This window comes from Oxyura jamaicensis, chromosome 7 (assembly GCF_011077185.1).
Source record: "Oxyura jamaicensis isolate SHBP4307 breed ruddy duck chromosome 7, BPBGC_Ojam_1.0, whole genome shotgun sequence".
Taxonomy (NCBI): Eukaryota; Metazoa; Chordata; class Aves; order Anseriformes; family Anatidae; genus Oxyura; species Oxyura jamaicensis.
The window spans coordinates 4,051,839-4,072,434 of record NC_048899.1 but is presented as its reverse complement, the minus strand read 5'-3'; the positions used below and the strand labels follow the sequence as shown (position 1 = coordinate 4,072,434).

The 20,596-nt window shown below is 37.8% G+C and overlaps 1 protein-coding gene and 1 long non-coding RNA gene across 7 annotated transcripts in view; both read left to right on the top strand.

Annotated features, from left to right (window-relative positions):
* Positions 1–11,056, top strand: part of PMS1 (PMS1 homolog 1, mismatch repair system component) — a 43,732-nt gene extending 32,676 nt beyond the window's left edge. For 5 of the 6 annotated variants that reach the window (XM_035330961.1, XM_035330960.1, XM_035330963.1 and 2 more), the window contains exons 10-13: positions 425–874; positions 1,422–1,552; positions 8,062–8,222; positions 10,628–11,056. In XM_035330961.1, coding sequence (XP_035186852.1) covers positions 425–874; positions 1,422–1,552; positions 8,062–8,222; positions 10,628–10,819 — 934 coding nt within the window. In that variant the 3' untranslated portion in view covers positions 10,820–11,056. Of the gene's footprint in view, positions 1–424; positions 875–1,421; positions 1,553–8,061; positions 8,223–10,308; positions 10,528–10,627 lie in introns of all 6 variants that reach the window. The other variant, XR_004752187.1, reaches the window with a different exon arrangement.
* A 7,294-nt stretch (positions 11,057–18,350) lies between these two features.
* On the top strand, positions 18,351–19,246 carry LOC118170347. The gene is made up of 2 exons (XR_004752670.1): positions 18,351–18,502; positions 19,023–19,246. It is a non-coding gene; the product is annotated as an uncharacterized LOC118170347 (long non-coding RNA).
* The last annotated feature ends 1,350 nt before the right edge of the window (positions 19,247–20,596 follow it).

Genomic DNA, 20,596 nt, shown 5'->3' with positions numbered 1-20,596 from the left:
CTGAAATGACCTTGTGAGCAGGGCTGGATGCGCCTGTGACAAAACTCCTTCAAAAGCTGAGCATCTGATTGCAAATTAGAGTCAAACACAGTCTTTGGGACTGAGGTCTACAGCAGTCCGCAGTGGCTCTTGGTATGATGCTGTAAGATGCAGCTTACTCCTCCCTGCTCAGTAACTGAGGTTTTTCCTGGCTGTCATGATGAGGGAAATTTCCCAACTCCTCATGTTCACTGGGTAGGGTCACCTACCAATCCCAGTCTCCCTCCCACCCCATTTGTAGTGGAAGCATATTGATGCGGCTGCTTAAAGGAACCATGGGCATTCTTGCCTATATAGGAATGGTTTCCTTGCCTTTTGCTAGTGTGTTCGGAGTTGGAGTCTGGGGTTTCTTGTTTGGTTCAACTGGTTCATTTTCTCTTTTAAGTTATGAAATGAAAGCTGCTAAAGACCTGGAACGATACAACAGAGAGGCCAGTAAAGCTATGCAGCAAGCAGTGCACAGACCTACAAAGGAAACAGAGAAACAGAAACCCAGGCTGAAGACTTCCCTGTCCAACCAGCGAAAGCTTGACAAAATGTTCCATGCTCAAACTGAAAAGAAGCAGAAATTTGACCAGCCTTTGAAAACTGTGACAGTACCTTTTTCCCTGAGTTCCTGTAGACATCAGAGACACGAGAAAAGTAATTCAGATGAACACGAGCTTTACCTGATCCGTCGTCAGAGTTTTCCTGATATCTGGATATTTGCTACTGAAAAAAAGCTAATGTTGCTGAATCCATATAGATTGGAAGAAGCCCTGCTGCACAAAAGATTGCTGAAGAATCATCAGCTTCCAGTAGAGAAACTGGACAAGCCAATCGTGTTAACAGACAGGTATAGTACAAACGAGCAAAAATTTGTATATTATTTAAATAACTTATGGTTAGTTAGAGTAGGTTTGTATGGCCCTGTTTGCTAATTGTGTGACTATTTTAATCTGGAAGCATACAAAGCATAAAAATACGCTCTTAGAGATAAACAAATGAACAAATAATGAGCAGGCCTGGTCATACTCCAGTTGAAATAAGTATGAATTTTGACCTGTTTGGCTGGTAGTACAGTGAAGACAAGTTTCTTCCCCCAGAGGGAAACTAAATGCTGCACATTTTCACAACTTCACTCTAGCTAACTTTCCCCACGGATTAGGGAATGGCTGATGTAATTATTATTATTATATGTCTAAACTTGGTCATTCTTTAAGATACATGAATAGTTGATGCCTTATATTTCTTCTTTAAGCAAACTGCTTTTTTCCAAATACTTAAAAAAAAATTTTGATCACTCTTGATACCTTAATATTTTTAATGTATTTTTTTTTCCTCACAGTTTTAATTTTCAAATTAATTATTTTTTTAACCTTTTGGCTGTTCTTTCTTTCCAGTATTCTTGGTGGATCTCACTATATGTCTGCTCTTTACAAAATGCAGAAGGATTGCCAGAGACCAAATGGATCGGGTTATTTGACAGATCCAAGGCTTGTAGCAAATGGATTCCAGATAAAAGTGATTGAAGGTATGATGGTTTTGAAATCTTTTAGTCTAACTAGGGCTTGCTTCTTCTGAGTTACTGAATTAAATGATGTAGATCTTGTTATTCAACATCACCTTATCATTTAAAGCACTGAAGTCCTGCCTTCCTCAAGACAGGGAATGTATTGCCTTGTTAGGACTGGAATCGTCTACACGGAATATTGAGTAATAAAAACTAGTAACTGAACAGAAAACATGAATAAAAAAGGAAAGGTCTGTAGATAACAATGTAATGAGCACTTCCTATTTACACATCTCAGCATTTCAAAGAGTGCTTGAAATCCACATTCTCCTGACATTTTTATTAAAGAAAAAAAAAGAACGTACTTTCCAAATGCTGGATTGCCATTCTGACAGAATGATTAAAGTGATGAGAATTCCATAGTCCAGCAGCTTCTTCCAAGAGGGTAGTTATTTGCAGAATCCCCTGTGAGTACATGCTTTAGCTGACTATCCCTCTGCCCTTCGGAAGTTGAGGAGGTCCAGTAAGGAGGCGGAGCAGGTTATTGTTCTTCTCTCATATCAGGAGTTAATACAGAGCATAAAGGGGCCAGGGAAGAGAGGGTTAGAGGATCACTGTCAGCCCTTTCAGTAGAGTTTGTTCTCAACTCTCAGACAGTCTACTTTCCAATGCCTCTTCTTTGATCACAGACTAGATCTGTTTAATATAACATCCTTTCACCTTAGCAAGAGAGATTTAATGTTTAAACATTTTTCTGAAGAGTGATTTACAGGGATGCTGTTGGAAGTCCAGAGGCAACCCATCCAGGGTCAGTTCTGTGCAACAGGATTTCTCCAGCAGAATTCCAAGAAAAGCAGACTTCCTTGGGGGTGGTACCTAGCTGTGACAGCTCAGAGAAAAGGTTCACTATAAGAGCTGTTAGAAATGCTATAGCTTCATGTGTTACAGAACCCCGCATATGTATAGTGATGACAGATCTTCTCTAACATATGGGATCTTTTAAGAGTAGGGACAAAAAAGGGATGTAGAGTAATTCCCTCAGTCAGAGGCTGGTTCCTGGGAAGAACAGAGCCTAAGCTGTTTTTTCTTAACCATGCACAACAAAAACAAGGACGCTTCTTTCTGACTGGCTAAATCCTGTGATATATAACAAGAACTTCGTAAAAGAAGTGCTCATGGAAATAATCTTAGATTGAATGATTAGGGGAATAGAGTGCCTGTGGTCAGAGACAGCTCTTAAAAAGCTCAGTCAAGTAAATCAGAAGCTGGTCTACGATTTGTCTCTAGACAAATAAGGACGAAAGGGACCTGAACTCAGCCTTTTTTCTCACATACCTTCTTTGAGGGGTGTAGGGGGCTTCTCCCAGTATTCAAGTTTGTACAGAATCTGATTAATGTAAACTGTTTGTGAATGAATTCACCGTGGAAAATTTTTAAGCTAGTTTTTAGGTAACAACAGATTAGAATTGTTGTTAAGCAGTCTCATGATACTGGAGAAGGGAAAGTACTTTTAAGATGCTTTGCTTAGTTTAAGAGCAGTATTTAATATAACAATATTGTTATTATAATTAACAATATAACACCAAAGGACTTGACCTAGTAACCAGGAAATAGTAAGTAACGGTCTTCAATACGATGTCCCTAACTGTATAAAATCAAGAAAGTTAAGTCTTGTGAGGAAACTTTTGCATTTGGATCACTGTTAGTAGAAGTATGAACGCTGCTCCGTTGGCTTTGTGTGTGCTGTACAGGTTGAGGAACCATGGTAGATAAGCCATGGACTTGATCAGTACTATATGGCCAGCCCATGTGAAGAATGGGAATCTAATTCTGTTCTTTGTCCCAGTCTTATATTTTAACTACTTGAATGAAACGTTAATAACATCTGAGGCTTGTCAGTCATGTTTATAAGCTTCTGCTGATGACATTATGGCAGTTACAGCCTCTGGTTTTAAAAGAGCGTATCATTGCAGAGGAAGGTAGAAATACCAGGGAAAAAATGGAATTTCACCCAGCCTTTTTCCAAACGACCCAAGGATTTTTCCTTAATACTTCATCAGGTCCTCTTTTTTCTTTCTTTTATTAAACTCCCCCCTGAAATACGCTGCAAACTCTTGCTGTTACAAATGCTTACTAAATCTATTTTTCAGGAACACAGATATTAATTATTAACACTCCTTACCTGCCTTTTTTTTTTGGAAATTTCATTATGTAGTTTGGGGTTCTTTAATTTCTAGATCCTTCTTGTACTTTACGTAAAGTGACCTGCAGACCAGGCATGTTTTGTCCAACTTACACCTGAATATTCTCTAGCATTTCTCAACTCTGAGTACAAGTTCATCTCATAAAACATTTTACAGGGTCTTTGATTGATTTGTTTTTTTTAAACTCAGACATATCACGTTTAAAGGATGATGCGGGACCTGTCTGGCCAGGCAGAAAGGCGGTCAGTCTCTAGAGTTGGTACACAGACCATTCATCTCAAAGCTCTTCACCAGCTCTTCAGAGTGATCGGACACGATTGTAATGTACAGCATTTTAATGACTATTTTGGGGACATCCCCATCTTAGAGGCTTGTAGAGACCTGTAGTCTTTTTGTGTTCTGTAAGCAAGATGATTTCATGTAGGCCCTCCCCAAAGCTTTCTTTTCCAAAGTATCCATCTGATTTACTTCTGATCCCATGGACAGGAAGAATGAAATGCTTGACTTCAGGTGGAGTATTGCCAATATTGCTAGCTAACCAGTGGAAGTTTTCATTTTGGAATTTTGTGTCTTCTGTTCGGAAAATTAGAACCCTGCCATCATTAATAGTGGCGGATCTGCCACTGTACTTGGGCAGTCCCTGCCACTTTAAAGTTGGGATGTTGAAGTGCTTTTTGGAGTTAGAATTGGACTGTTTGTTTGTTTGTTTGTTTTGTTTTGTTTTTCCATCAGAGATACTTTATTATTTTTTAGTAACAGAAAGCTATTAACTTTTTATGTGATTTATTTGCCTAAATGCTTAGTTTTCAATTTTGTCAGCCTTATATTTCCAAGCTGTTTTTCTCTGACTTCTCCTTTTGAATGGTCTAATTAGGACCTTTCTTCCTACAAAGGACTCATTTTCTCATGGAGTTCTAATCTTGTTCTGTCATTTCAGCAGGTAAATTCTTTCAGCTTCTGGCGATGTTACCCTTTTTCACCAGTGCAGCCTTTGGATGGCAACTTTTACAGAAGTGCAAGGGTTTCAGGCCCTACTTGTGTATTGCCTTCATTTAAGGCTAAGTCTGTCCTTTGAGTACTCCTTTGCTGTGAGACAAGAATGTCATTTAGCTTTGTTTTTATTGGTTTTAGACTCTGACTGCAACCAAAGCTGTTTTAAGTATCTTAGACATTGGACGTGTCACATCTTCTTGTTTTGGTAGACCAATATTTTCCATAAAGTCTCTTTGTCTCTCCGTATATTGATTGCTCAGCAGTCTAAGGAGTTCTTAACTAGATTTTTCTCTGGATAGCTGACAGTGAAAAACATGTTGTGAAATAGCTCAGAAAAAGTTTCTTGCTGTAAATATGTCACTTAGGCAAAATCAATGGTTTCTTTGTGGAACGTGCCAGTTGTTGTGATCTGCAGAGCTGTGACGCTGAGCTCCAGTCCTCCTTCCACTGCCCTCCCGCCCCCTCATGTTTTGGCCTTACTGAGCCTTCAAGTGATGCTACCTTTGGGAGAGCAGTCTGTTTGCTTTTACTTAACTCGGTACTCCAGGATCCTCCAGGCATTTGTTTGCTGGGTGTAGCTTGCAGTGATCCCTATATAGAGAGGAGCATTTCAAGAAGTAAGATGAATTACTTTGCATCCAGTTCTTCTTAACGTGTTGTTGGAATATGGACCTTTATAACACGTCTGTCTCTTTCCTCCATGATAGGATGAATTTTGGGGTGGAATGGAACTGGGAGCAGGGACCATGTCTTACCCTTTTTATTTATTTATTTATTTATTTATTTTTAATAAAGCTGGGCCTAGTGTCATGCCCTAAGGCATGCTGCTAGGGTAGAATTGTATGCTTAGTAGAAGACGTGTATCTAACCCCTGTATATGCAAAGAATGTGCTTACAAGGCTTCAAAGAGCAGTAACAGGCAAATAACCCATCTTCCTTGGTAACATGAGCTGCCTCAGCTCTTGTAACCGACCAGTGGAAAATCATGCTGCTACTTCATTTCAGCTTGATTTTGATCATAGACTGTCAGCTAGGTAGTCTTAGAGTGTCACCTAATCTAGGTGGCAGCTGGAAGAGAACAATTTTTCCTGGCCATCAAAAAGGAATTACCCAAAGATGATTGTAAATGTTTTGTTTGGACAGAAAAAGGGGAAATTTGTAGCAATGAGAAATCCACATTTTTAGTCAGTTGAAAACTAGTTTATTTGTTCACTGACATATTTTCCTTGGAAGTTGCAGAGCATTTCACAGAAATTACCATGGAAACTGCTTGAAGACTGCTGTTTGAGTACTCGAAAATCTTAATGTATATTTTGTTAAAAATTTACAAGTACACTGAGGTTTGGACATCTGCTTATATCATCAGATGTTGCCAATATCTGAATTCCTGCAAAGACTTGCAGATAAATATGTTAATCAGCATGCAATGGACTACTTTTCAGTTTCAAGAAAGTAAGCAGAAAAGGAGAATGATACACAAACAGAAGTACTAAAGAAGGAAATTTTAGGATTTGTATTGTTTTTTCTTATGTTACACTTGCTTTAAAGTCTCATGTGACTTTCAAGTAAGTGAAAAGTATTGTGAAATCAAATCTGACTGTCAAAATTGGCATACAGAGAAATTGCTATTGGTAAAACTGAAGTTCTGAGCATCAGCAGTCTTACAAGCAAGCATGTCTGACTGGTTTATTGGATTTGCTTAAAAAAAAAAAAGCTTAGCAAATCCTGGAACTCACTGTCATGAGACTTTAAGAGGGAATACAAACTTTTAAACTGAAAATCTGAACATTTGAAACTTAATGAAGTTCTTTGTCCTGTCTTTGTTAGCATATAGAGCTTTGGTGGCATATAGAGCATATAAAATCCTGTTGTTGGTAGCATGTAGAGCATATAGAAGTATTGAAAGTTCATCAGATAGGATATGCTCTTATTGTAGAGAGAAAGCAGTAAGTGGTCTGGAACAGTGACACAAATCTAGTCTTGCTTTCATTCAGACAAAATTTGCATAAAAATGAAAAGAGCTGGGGGAGATTAAGAACAGACTTCATCTTTGACTCTCTCTTGCAGCCTTTCTTATGGGGAAATATTGGCCTAGTACATGGTCTTATCTCACTTTTAGTAACTGGCAACCTTTCAGATGAAGTTTTTCTTTCAGCTGATTCTGATCACAGGCTTACCACCGTACATAAAAAATGTCTGGTTTTACTGGCCAAGGTTTGGGAAAAACAGCCTGAAAAAGAGGAGGACAACAATGCTGGGTGAAAAAGGAAATAAAGCTTCAAATTTGAAGTGGTGCTAAATATGTAGCTGGAAGTAGGCTACGTGATTTTTAGTTCCTTGTATCAAATTCCCACTCTGGCCATGAAGCATTAAACAAATCCCACATTATTTACCTGGTGACACACTCATATTTAGAGAACTGTTTTCAATCTGTGTAGTCCTCCTGTTGACCTACAGACTCATTTAACGACTGTGAAATAAACAGTGCCCAGTCATGGTTAACAATCTCATTCCAATACCTAATAAAAGAATGATCTCTCAGATCATTCATAGTATTAGCCTGTGCCTTTATTAGGAATGTGAGTTGTCCCTTACCACAGTTTTTTTAGTGTAATCCTGTTTATACTAATCTGTTCGTCTCCTGCTTTTTTTGACTTTGCAAAAACCATTCGTGCCCCAGGCTGAATGTAATTCAGCCCACCTTGGGCCATTACAGAAGAGTGGATTTATTTTCATTAGGAATTGTACTTTGCCATGCTTTTCCTGTGAAGTTCTTTTTCCTTAAGTTTGTGGCGGAGGAAAAGGGTGAATATCCATGCCACTTGGGTTGAGATTTCTGTGCACTCTATGAATGAGCTCTGAAGGTCTCACACGTGAGCTGGGTGCCTAAGAACTTCCTTCTGATAGCATTTAACTGTACAGATGTTTAAGCCAATTCCATAGGAAGTAGTGCCAACGCTGTTTTATTTTTTGTTCAAACTAAATTGAATTTTGTTACAAGCTTCTTATTCAATGTTATGTATGTTTAATAAAAGCTGTAGAAGTTTTAGTTATAAATAAATTTTAATTAAAGCTATGCTCAAGATTGGGAATGTTGCAAAATGATTTAAGCATTTAAACAGTGCCAGCTAGGATTTGAATTAAAATAAACAGAAGCATTTGTGATGTCAGTATGCACACGTCATGACTGTGAAACCTTGGACAAAAAAATGCTTTTCACTCCAGAGAAGGATGACAAAAAGGTTTCCCAGTTGTACATGAGTTTTCTCTGAATTGCTCCAGAATAGATATCAAAGCAGTGTATAAATTACTGTTTTGTTTTCATATTTTCAGGTCCTTCACCTACAGAAAGTCATATGGAAATAGAAGGAATGGCTAATTGCCTGTCATACTACGGTCTTTCTGATCTGAAAGAAATTCTGAATGCAGTAGTTAATAGGAATGCAAAGGAAGTATATGAATGTAGGCCTCTCAAAGTGGTACATTACTTGGAGGTAAGATGTAACAATTTGCTAGGAAGTCCTTACACAGCTTGACAAATCTTTCTTCAGTTTTTAAGTAATGTAGTTCTGTTCTACACAGAAGTTACTTCTGAAAAGGAGAATGCCAGATCTTCTTTGAGGTGTATGAGTTCTGCATTGCTTACCCAAATACTTCCATCAGACATACTGCAAAATAGTCCAATGTGATCCAGTACGTTGTTAGGTTCACAAGATTATTCTACTTAAGCAATTTTCAGACTAGAAAGGCTCCATGTTAGAATACAGAAGTGTCATAAAATTGCTTACAAACTCTACAAGCATTTGAATCCAGAAATCTTCAAGCTTTTACTCATTTTTAAATAAATCTGTGAAGAAATGATAAAATGATTTAAGATAGTAGTTCATGAAAAGCATTATCTGAAGCTTAATTCCTACGTAAAACTCAATGAGATACACATCCTGAAAAGCAGAAAGTACACCATTTCCACTCAAAGAAAAATTTCTATGATTCATTCAAAGAGAGGATAGAGACAAAGGGAGACTTCCTTGCCAGAAAGCAAGCTGTCACTTGAATTAAGACATGGAAGTAAAAAAATGAAGTCTCGTGTGCAGTGAAACCCACATGCTTCTGCAAATGCTTGTATTTAGTTAACATCAATAACTTCCACAGCTGAAGGAAGCATGTGCTGATGACAGTCCTATAAGACCACTGTGTTCAGTGCACTAGTAAGCTCTGCTGTGTGCTGGCAGAGGAACCCACGTGTTCTTCACCAGCAGCCAGCATTTTTCATAAGCAGCTAGAGGTATGGTACTTGAGTAAAAGAATCTTTAACTGTTTTCAGGAGTTGGAACTTGAATGTCTTCTGTCAGTATTTGATATGCAAATAGATAACCTTGTCTGTCCAGAGACAATAATAGGCATGAAGTTTCAGATACAATTAATTCATACAGTACTAGTTAAAGCTGGAATAACTAAGAAGAGTAGTTTTTGATCATTTTTTATTTTATTTCTAGATGTTTCACTAATGCTATCCTTAATCCCAATTCCTAGCAATCTGTGAAGAAAGAATACCAAAGTACATGCTCAATTTTTTCTTGGTTTAAGCAATTGCCAACATGCTTTCCTGAATCAGGCTACTGAGTGGGACTTGGGCATTTACATAGAATATATACTTTACTTTTTAAATATTACTTACACAAATCTTTTCCTGTCTTTTGGAGGCAGTTAATTTACAGCTGCCTTTGGAGCAAGTGTGATCCTGTTTGTGTGATGTGTACTACTGAACCATTCTCATTCATGTACCCTTGAAGAAGGGGTGAGTTAAGCGCTGAGACAGGAATGTAACTTGGTTTGGAGGTAGAAGCTTTATTTCTTCTACTTACAAATACTCATTAGTCAGATGGACTGGGACAGAGTTGGTTTGTATGAAGGCTGGTGTTTAGAAGAGAGGTGTGTGTGCATAAAGGTGTGTGTATATATACAAATAATAAAGGTAGATATTAAGAGGTATCAAAGGAAGCTTTATTAAAAAAAAAAAAGATCCTGTGAGGAGCATTTAGAAAGAGGAAGCACATACAGTAATAATAGTAGCTGGAAAATGCATGTTTACTAGGAAGTATATGGCTTGCAATCATGAACAAAATGATTATAAAATAAGCACTGGATGTTTTTTGCCATTCAGGTGGGCTAAATACTAGAAGTGCAGATTGCTGTCATGTTCAGAATTGCAACTTCTATCACCAGTTTCATGTTTGAGCCGTCAGCATGTCCTCATCTTTTACCATCTTCTGGCAGACCCAGAAGCAAAAATTGTCTGACAAATTCATTTGGAAGTTGTCTGATTATTTGCGGATGGGTGCTTCAGTAGTTGTGTTTAGTAACTAGTCACTTCTGCTTTCTACTACTGTGAGATAATTGCATGCAGTATATTATAGCTAATACAGCATGCAGTATATTATAGCTAATACAGCATTGATTTAAAATTTCACTGTATTATTTTTAAAACTGTATAGCTGTTTAATTTATGCTAGTTCTTTATCTTGTGGTGTACAGTGTGTCTTGTTAACTGATGTCTTCAGCTGATACTGTTGCCAACAGAAAATCATAAGATTCATTCAGAAACACTGAGCATCTTGCAAAAGTGGACCCTAAAAGAAAGGAAAGAGTACAGACATGACCAGGAGACTGACTATGTGTGACACTGTTGTAGAAGTGCATGAAATGACCAGTAAGATATGTTTAGAGTTCCATTTGAGTTTCTGGGATTCAGAATGTTCAGAATATATCAGCAGAAAAGAGAAAAGTGACCTTTCAACAGTGAGTGCTTAATTCCTGCTTTCTGGTAGCCTCAGGTTAATATATTACAAAGCAGTACTTTAAAACTATTGGGTTTTTGGTTTTGTTTTCCTTTCCACAGGGAGAAGCAGTGCGTTTAGCTCGGCAGCTGCCCTTACATTTGTCAAAAGAAGATGTACAAAACACAATTTACAGGATGAAGCAACAGCTTGGAAGGGAAAATAAAGGCTGTGTTCATGGTCGTCCTTTTTTTCATCACTTAACAGATATTCCAGAAGTTAACAAGCACAACTCCAAGGAATTTATTCAGTAAATGGAACATTTTGTGTGGGATCATTTCTCTCTTACTTAATTTTGATCGTTACTCTGTAACTTCAGAATGTTTTGTGTAAAGCTTTTGTATAATGATTTTTTATTATTGTAAGCTCACTTTCTGGAGTTTTTTTGATTTAGATTCCAATGCTACTTCACAAATTAATACTGTAGAGAAACAACTCCACTTTTTTTTTTTTTTTTTTTTTTAAAGAATCTAATAAAGAAATATTCTCAACCGGCTTGATTCTGTCCTTATTGCTGCATGTTTAGAAAATAACAGTAACCACTTCATATCTAAAACATTTTGATATAGAAACTGCTTTCATCGTAGCCTGGCAAAACTTACTGCACTATGACAGGAGATGATAATTTTTAAAGGTCATCAAAAACTGGCAAATGATTTAAAAGATGAAAGGATCAGAGTAACAACTACAGGTTGGAAAGGTTGGCACTGGAAGCAAGTGTCAGTATGTGTTGGTAAAGTGCTGTACATAAACTGGGAGCAAGAAGCACAAACAGTCCCCACTTAAGGAGAATGTGGCATAACTAGAGAGAAGTCTGCTATATAAAGAGCTGCTGATTCTGGTAAACTTGTTCATCCTCTTCCTTCCATAATGTAGTGTTTTCTCCTGTATTTGGAGTAGTCAGCTACTTCCACAAAGTTATTAGATTATGTCTTCTGTGCATAGCAGCTGCACTGTCTCTGAATTAGTATGTTTTAAAAGTTTCAAGAAAGGTCACCTGAAAATTTGTCTATCCCCAGTTGTTCTGTCATAGCAAATCTTGGCATTAGGAAACTGAGAGTTAGACCTACTTTTTCAGTATTTCTGTAGCTGCTAGACAAGTGGTTAGAAGGTTGCTAAAAGGCCTAAGTGTAAGCTAGTTTGTGGATGAGAATATCAGACCAGATAAGCAAATGCACACAATGAAAATGCAAGTTACTGGTTTACTGCTGTGTTTCAACCAATGTTGAACTAGTGAATGAAGTTAAGAAATTGCCTAACAGCAATACATGACAGCATACACCTTGTGCCTCCATGCAGGCAAAAGGCAGGCTGAATCCAGCATTTGCTCTATTATGCATGCAGATGACCCAGCCACCTGCTGCTGAGACTTCTGCTCCATTCAAAACACATGCTGACTTCTGCTTGTGAGGCGCATAGAAGAAAATATAGGACACTAAATGCAAAAGGAAATAGCATTTATTACCTGGAAGAATGGAGCAAAGGCATGATCTAAGAGAAGATGTTGTAGTAAACAAGCTACTCCGTTACTGTTGCTGTCTTGGTAGGAGCAGGAGCACAAGAAAATGCAACTTTCTCTGTTGCTGTTTCCTACCTCTCATGTATGTGCGAGGTCAGACTGAGAACAGGTGAAACATTAGGCTCTGAGAGCCTTCAAGTGAATGCTGCGTGACAGTAGTTAAGTGGGAAGGAGTGGTCTTTCTGTAAGAAGAGAAATTTTAATATCTACTGTAATACTTGATGCAGCCTTAGAACATAGCAGAGGAGTACCTCTGAAGGCCTGCAGATATTTTGCGGGTTGATGTGCTGCCTGACTGAAAGGCCATCTGATGCCTGGTGCCACCACGTGGTTGACCAAGCGGTTAGCCACCTTTCTTTTGGGTCCAGGCATTATGCTTCCCACCTGCTAAAGGTTTCAACAGATTTTGGTGTGTTGGGATGAGTTTACGGAGGGATTTTGTGCCGGTGAGAGAGGCACAGGATGAGATCGTGACTGGAAAATTGGGCGCATGTTGGCTGTAAACATCAGTCAGTGCAGTTTTTTAGAGACTAGGTGCAGGGAGGCACAGGAAGGAGATGTGATACTTGGCTCCAGGGGGGAAACAGGATCCCAGGTTGTCAGTGGATACAGAAGGTTATAGTTTATTTAAATTTCTGTTTGGATATAAACTGTTAAGAGTTCAAAGAGTAGCCCTAACATAAATGCCAAAGATAATTGGGAGAATGGATCACCAAATGAAGTCTGGTAAACTTTAAAAGAATATGTACACCTTGTATAGTCAGTTGGGAAGAGTAATTGATGTAATATATAGCATTTAATGAAATTAATATTTATTTACCGAAAAGTAAACTGTTTACTTTGGACCAAGTACTAGTATCTTTGATGAGACTAGTGGCAGCATCAAATGCTTTCATACAGTAGAACTGTTTCAGAGGAAAAAGTGTTCAATAGCTATCCATCCCCTAGGCTGAGTTAAAAAAGGGAGGGTAAATTGGGATTTACAATATTTTACACAGGTGCCAAGCTGGTCTCATTTGCCATGGCAGCAAATTAGCACCAGGCATTTCTCTCAGGGCAGGTGCACTAGGCCAAGCCCTTAGGCCCTGGGGCTTCCCTCTTGCCTTTCAGGTCAGGCTGGCTGGCTGCTGCCACAGAGACTGCCCTTTTTCATTTCCCTTAGGTAGGCGAGCATACAGTTTGTTTTCTGTCTTTGTGGGGTGCTGAGGGCTGTGCTGAGGCTGGGTGCTGGCAGGATGGCTTTGGGGAGCAAGCCTGGGCACGTGAGTTACAAACGGTGAGTTGCTCTGGTACTGAGCTCGCTGATGGGAGCGGGGGATGGCTTTAGATTGGGTGGTTTAAAGGAAGCCGAAATGGTGGGCTTGGTGTAATGACTCTCACAAAGGAAGGCCCAGCAACGTGTTGTCATATCCATGCCTGGTGTCACTCAGACCTTTCATGAAGTGACAAATCCCACCAGGCTCTCCTCAGAGTGTGCGTGGGCTACATGTCTTCCACCTGCCTGTATATGGCATTTGCTCTTTGAAATAAAGAAAAACTCTTTAACTTCTGATGTGAAACAACGAATAGACATAGTTATTGTTGTACTTGGCCTCTTCCTTTAGAGGAAAGGCCAGAGGCAGGCCTGTGAGGTGATGGCGTCGAGCAGGCAGGGCAGGCCGCCTCAGCATGGTGACCAGGTCTGGGTGTCTTGCCTGACTTGAAGTATTTGCGCTGCCCTCTGCTGGTACTTTTTTATTTTTTTTTTTTGTGTGTGTGTGTGTGTGTGTGTGTGTGCAAATTTGGTGATTAAAATCAGCAGCTGAGCGTGACCATTGTGCCTTCCTTCCAGCCACAAGCATGTCAAAGTGTTACTGCTTGTGAAACTTCTCATGGTGCGTTGTTTCTCCCCTTCCCAAAATAAGCTTAGTGCAGGTAGCAGTGGTCCTTGTGTAATAATTTAGGGCTTTTCAGGCTAAAATAGGCTCTAGTGATAGTAGTTAAAAAAAAAAAAAAAAAATCTGTGTGTAGACTTGCCATTTTTTTCACATGCATGATTTTCACACGATTGTGCGCTTTGATCAGCAGTGCTGGTGCATTTACAGCTTGAGCATCCACCTTCCCCAAATTCTGAAAAGTTACATATTCTTTAAATGTGAAACCATTGAATGTCAATTTTCTTTTTTAAAACAGGAAAATCTCATTGAAGAAAGAATGATTTTCCCTGCATATATATATATATATATATAAGCATGCAATGAAGGTAACGTCTTTTACATATTTCTTTTCTAAACGTATTAAGAATCCTAATAGTGAAGTTTCCATTTCCCCTTGGTTAAGAAGCGTGTGTGAAGGGATTTGGAGTATTTCCATGGATTTCTTTCTTCCTTCAGTATGAATAGTAGCAGTTCAGAGAATAATAGTAAAAACAGAGGAATGTTTAACTTATTTCAGGAACGCTTAGCAAGTCATTGGCAGCAGTCATATCTATGATGTATGTTGTTAAATTGGGTTCCTCATCTATATTTCTGTATTTTAATATAGAATATTTAAAATATTTAGCAATAGAATCAACACCTTCAAGCAACATCTTAGTTACAAAGCTGGTAATTCCCCAGTCAAAATCTATGCAAGTGGTTTCATTCTATTTCTTTTTTACTTGCATAGTGGTATTACTTCAATGAAAGTAAACATCAAAGAGCAGATTTTTTTTTCATTTATTTACTTATTTGGGAAAGTGTTGTAATATTTGGTCTTCAGAGTTTGTTTTATCTGTCATGAATAGGTCTGGTTTTGGTTTTGTAAGGTCTCGTGTGTCTGTGTTTCTTAAACCTATCTCTGAGTTATTTTTCTGTCTGCAATGGCAATTTTGAAGGATTCTTGACTTATCTATTTTTTATATATATAAATATATATGTATATATTTTTCCTTTTATGTCTAGCATTTAGCAGGTTGGGTTAACCATTGTAAGAAACTTAAGGTACATTTTTCAAATGGAAACCTACCAGAATTGGCTTTTATTTTCTCTAGCTCTCAAGTGTGGAGTATCATACCTAAAATTATGGAGAGTATAAATGTGGAAATGTTAAATCTTTTGTTAATGGCTTCGAATTAAGCACACATTGTTGCAGATGATTTGGAGGACTTATTTAAAGTAAATATACAATTTCAAGCTCAATTATCATTCATAGTTTAACTACACATAGCGAGATATTAGGTCTGTGAATTTGATACTGTGTTACTTCATAATTATGATGCTTTTTTACAGTAAATTTGATATAGAACAGTTGTTAAAGGAAAGCTGCTGAATAGTGTGACCAAACATTTTATGGAACACATCTGGTGAATTAGTTCAGGATGTGCACTGCATAAGAACAGAGCCTTTTGCACAAAATGAGAAGGAAGCTAACTCCACATGTATATGTTTTGCGGACATGAGAAGAGGTTAAACAATTACAAGTTAATTGTGTAAGCTAATAGGAGGGGTGTTCATAATGACGTTTCAAAATAGCTAAAGAGGAAATGGATGAGAATTATTGTTTTAAAATCTCAAATGAATGGTTTACACCTGTTAATGTTACATTTAGAACAGCTGTTTCTTTTATTATCAGTAAACAGATGCAGAAAGTAATGGAATGTTTTAAAGCAATATGTTAATCCTGTCCCCCACTACTGAACATTCTCACAATCTTGTGATTAGATATTAACCGTAATGCTGTTGTCATCTGCAGTTAGAGATTTCTTAGTTATTTTTTTAGTCATTTATGTATCTGAAATTGTAAATGTTTGTCCAGTGTTATTGTAGTCCTTTGTCGATCAATTGCGAGTCCTTTTGCACATCAGTAATTTTCCTGATGATTCCTCTGGGTTGAATTACTCTGCCAAAGCAAAACTGAATTTGGTTTTGCTCAAGAGTTATTTCTGTCCTTGTAATTTCTCCCTGAAATGAAACAAGCTATATTTATAGGAGAACAATTGCTCATGAGGGCCCAGGCTAGCAAAGATTTCATCTGAACTCTACAAGTCGTTGCTTGGTATTATGGGTAAAGCTTTCTCAGAGCGTGCTCTGTTAGATCCAACATTTCACATGACTGCAGGTTGGAATAGTATCAATGAAGTGGTATACGTGAGGCTCTTACGTAGTACATGGAAATTTTTGTTTTATATGAAAATAGCTTTAACCCTAGTTCATTTATTTTCTATACACCTTATGACAGATAACACATTACTAAGGGTTTGAAGTACAGATCAGCTATGGTTCTGACAGCCTCTTGGAAAAAATCAGACCTCAAAACCACAGATAGAATACTCCATGGAGCTTTTAAAAAATAACTAAATGAAGTTATTTAAAAATTAGTGCCTAAATTGACCTGAAGTTACCTAGAAGCCAGTACTTGCCACTCAGATCCTCAAATGTGGTAGTTGTAGTTCCTCAACCTAAAATGTGTTAAAGTTATAATATCTGTAAAGGTTATTTAAAAAAATGTAGCATTTCAGTGATGTGATGTGCAATTGTGGTGCATTACTAACTCAGCACTCCAAGAACGGAAGCACAGAAGATTAATACTGTATAACTTATTTGGCAGATTAGTTTTCAGGAAATGTAGAGACCAATGAATATGGCAGCTGCATTATTGAAATACTGTATTCAAGCCCAGGTCAAATTGTTCATTCATGCATGGAGTAACTCAGCATTAATTGAATCATTACATTTTTTAGATATTTTAGATACAGATATTTTGTGCTTCAACACTTGAAATGCCTGTTTAAATTAGAATATTCACAAGGAGCAACCATTTTGACCTCTGTATAAAGTGTTTGTATAGGAGCATTCCTTTTGTTGTAAGAAAATTAAGGTTCTACCTTATTTCTGGAGGATTTTAAGGTCGCTGAGTCAGGTATAATTATATAAGTGGATGTAAAATAATAAAGAGGTTGTGTCTTTCCTTGTTCTCGTTAGCCGGGTACTGACTCCACGATATGAATGAGAGGGACCCTTCCTGACAAAAGAGAAGAGTTTATTGTCTTAAATTGAAAAGAAGGGAGAATGAGGAACCCTCTTGTATTCATTAAGTAGGTGTGTTGTGTTTTGTTTTTAAAAAAATAATAATAATTTCCTCTCACTTCAGGAGAAATCAAACGAAAATCCTTTCAGGAAAAATGAAAAGTTTATTTCATACAAAGTAGTTGTTGTTGTTGAAAGGCAAATGGTTTCAGCTGTGAGGAGTAGATCTAAGTATGATTCTTGTCAAACTTCTGGCCCAAACCAACTAGTGATAAATAGATTATTTCAAAGCAATGTACTGTGGGATTTCTGTTCCTCTTCACTTCAACCAGACAGAGTTTGACTCTTACTTAGTCAAAATTTCTGTTCCCTGACAGTTCAGGTGTGTGTAACTTAGAATAAGAACCTGTTAATAGTTACTAACCACTTCTAGGTTTTGGAAACTAAAGAAACAGCTTAATCTTTCTTGAGTTGGTTGGAGCTGCAGAGGGGAGGGAGGAAAAAAAAAAAAAAAGTAAGTGGTGGAGTCTGTAATTTCTAACTTTTTAGAACTAAGAGTCACCAAAAGTATGCAGGGTTTTGTTGTTGTTGTTACTACCGTGTGCTGTCTCTTCTGCATTTGCTTGGATGCTATATAGAAAGAAGGTGTCATGCTGAATTCTTAAATCATTTAATGCAGGTCCCAAGCACCAGTGTTTTTTATTTTTTTTAAAAAACCTGCGAGGATGCAGAACTAAAACTAAAATCAAATAATTTGAATATTCTAAAGAAGGACTTCAGTGATAAAATACATTGCAATGATAGCTATCTTACAACTTTTCTTATGGTTGTCAGCCCAGGTCTTTAAACCGTAGCTCAAAAATCTGGAGCAAGTATTTTGGCATAGGACAATTTGTTGTAAGGAAGATTTAATAGCTTGTTATGTCCTATTTCTATAAACAGAAGTCATTTGGAGTTCAGCAGATATATTTAGAATCAGCATTTGTGCTGGTAGTTACAAGCTGAATAAAATTATCTTTGAAAATCGCTATATACAGAAGGGGATATACAAGTTCAAATTTATCTCACAACAAACTCAAGGCTTTGACTAACTTGCTATTATTAACCTCCAAAACTGGGAGTCGAATTTAAACTAATTATTAAAAAGATTTGTAAATGAAACGATAATAAGTTTGGTGTGAAACACCAGTAGTAAGGGGGGAATTGTATGATTACAGATGTACAGAGGTTTGGTCTCACACTCTTTACCCTGGTGAAATCTCCTCTCCTTCACAGAGTCTGTCTGTGTACCAAGGAGCCCTATGTAGGGCCCAATAACATGGAAAGCTGGACGTTCTGGAGAAGTTTGCTCTACTTGGGGCTGTTTTGGATCAAAATTATGAATAGGAGTTTACACCGAGTGATTTTTTAATCTGTTATTTGCTGACTTGAAGGTATGTGTACTATCTGAAAAATGTATGCGAAGTCTAGTTGAAGATACGAGTTTTATAGAAAATTAAAACCATGGTGACCTTTTGGCCTTGTTGATCATGTGCATGAAGATGTTCATCTGTTAGACTGGACTCATCGCAGCAGCAGGGCTCTTGCTCAGGGACAGCAGATATGAGCAATGTTCTTGCATGTTTGTTTTTCTGTGGTTTTAGAGAGAAAACTCTGCAATTAAAACATTTATAGTTGCATTCAGATGACGCAGTTTTTGTATATTCTATTCTGGAAAAGATGGTCATGCAAATTAGATTTATTAAGCGGCACAAATAGACACCAGTGTCCCAGTTTAAATTTCAGTTGATGTTTCTGCCACGATTGCTGGCTCTGGCCCCAGTGGTGAGAAGTTTAATAATTTCTCCTAGATTGCTGCTGCTATAGATTTTGTCAAACACTCAGGACTTTGAAGACCTAGAATTCAAAGTACATGTTGCTTTTAAATATCTTTTCCCTCCTGCATTTTAACAGAATGACAGCTGTTGTCCTTTCTTCTATGCAAAATGTCCATGCTTCAGCATCACAAAAAAAAATGTCACCTGGTCATGTAATCCCCCGGTCACCTTACTAAAGAAGCATCCTGCAAGGATCATTTTGTAAATAGCGAAAATGTTCTCTTTATATTATCATATCTAAGCAGGACATCTTTCAGTTTTTACCATGTTTGAGTTTTGATCATTTCACTACATGTTTATGTAATGTTATTTTAAATGGCCTTACTGCTGAGGGAAAGCATACGCAGGCTTTTTTCTCATGTTACTCACAAAGCTTATAAAATAATACTCGAGGGTACTCAGTGCTGCTCATCCAAGTGACTGAGACACAGTTGTGTGCAGAAAGGGGAGCGACATCACACCCTTTTCCTCCATTATGAAGCTGGCGTGTTGAGATGTTGAGAAGAGGACTGGCCACGTAGCTGGCTGTTGGCTGATCTGGGAACAGAACCTACCAGGCCGATAGTGTTTCCCTGCTTTAACTGCACTCGAAGTCTACTCGCGGGAGAAAATGATACTCTGGTACCAAATGATATATAGGATGTGCAACACAAAAGATTTCCTGTTTCAGTTTATATTACATGACCTGTGGGCTAGCTGAAGAAAACATCACTGAGAAAATGCTACATCTACATATACAAGTGTTTCTATTGATACGTTATTTTTCTAAGATTTTGCTGAGTAAAGCTATTTCCATACATAAGCGTTGTGGCCATCTGCAACTGCTTGTCAGTGAGGCTGGTTTGAGAACACTGGCTGTAATTGTAACCTCAGGAATGTGTGACCAGCTCGCAGCCAGCTGTGCATGCCCTGACTTTTCCCAGGTGTTACGATACATGGCCACTTTTGTTCTCTCTAACCAATGGGGCAAAATGCATTCCTTGTTCTTCACCACCTTGTATTAAACCTAGAGGCTGCTGTTATTTATTTTCTTTCAAGGTGTCATAGCAAATAACTGACAGAGTTGTCCACATTGTTTAATTGTTGTTCATATCTGTCATAGTGTGCAGCATCTCTACGGTGCTATGGATTTAGAGAAATGCAGATAAGGTCCTCAATGTGCCACGGTCTTGCTTTAAATTAACAGTGCTGACCCTGCAAATTACACAAGTGCTTTTGTTGTTGTTGTTTGAAAAAGACTTTGCTTATGTTTCAGCAGCGTAGATAGCTCTGCAGTTTAAGGCTCTTCAGCTAGACAGTTAGTAGCAACATTTTCTGATCACTCCTTTTATTTACGTGTTTATCATCATTCATTTTTATAGGAACTCTTAATTGCTGACTTCTGCTTGGAAGCCTAAGTGGAAGTTGTCCTAAATCCAATCTAGAGCTATCTGAGTAGGGTTTTTTCTTCAATTCTCTGTCCTTAAGTAGCATTTTGCATACCTGAAGCACTTTATTTACATGTGTAGCATTTTCTGCCTCCAAGGTGAGGCATGAATATAGCTTAAGAGCTATGTGTAGTAATCACAAGGAAAGGACTTGCTCAGTAGCCCTGGACATTGTGCTTAGTTGAGTAAAAAGTTGAAGCATGAGGTCAATTTATGGACGTGG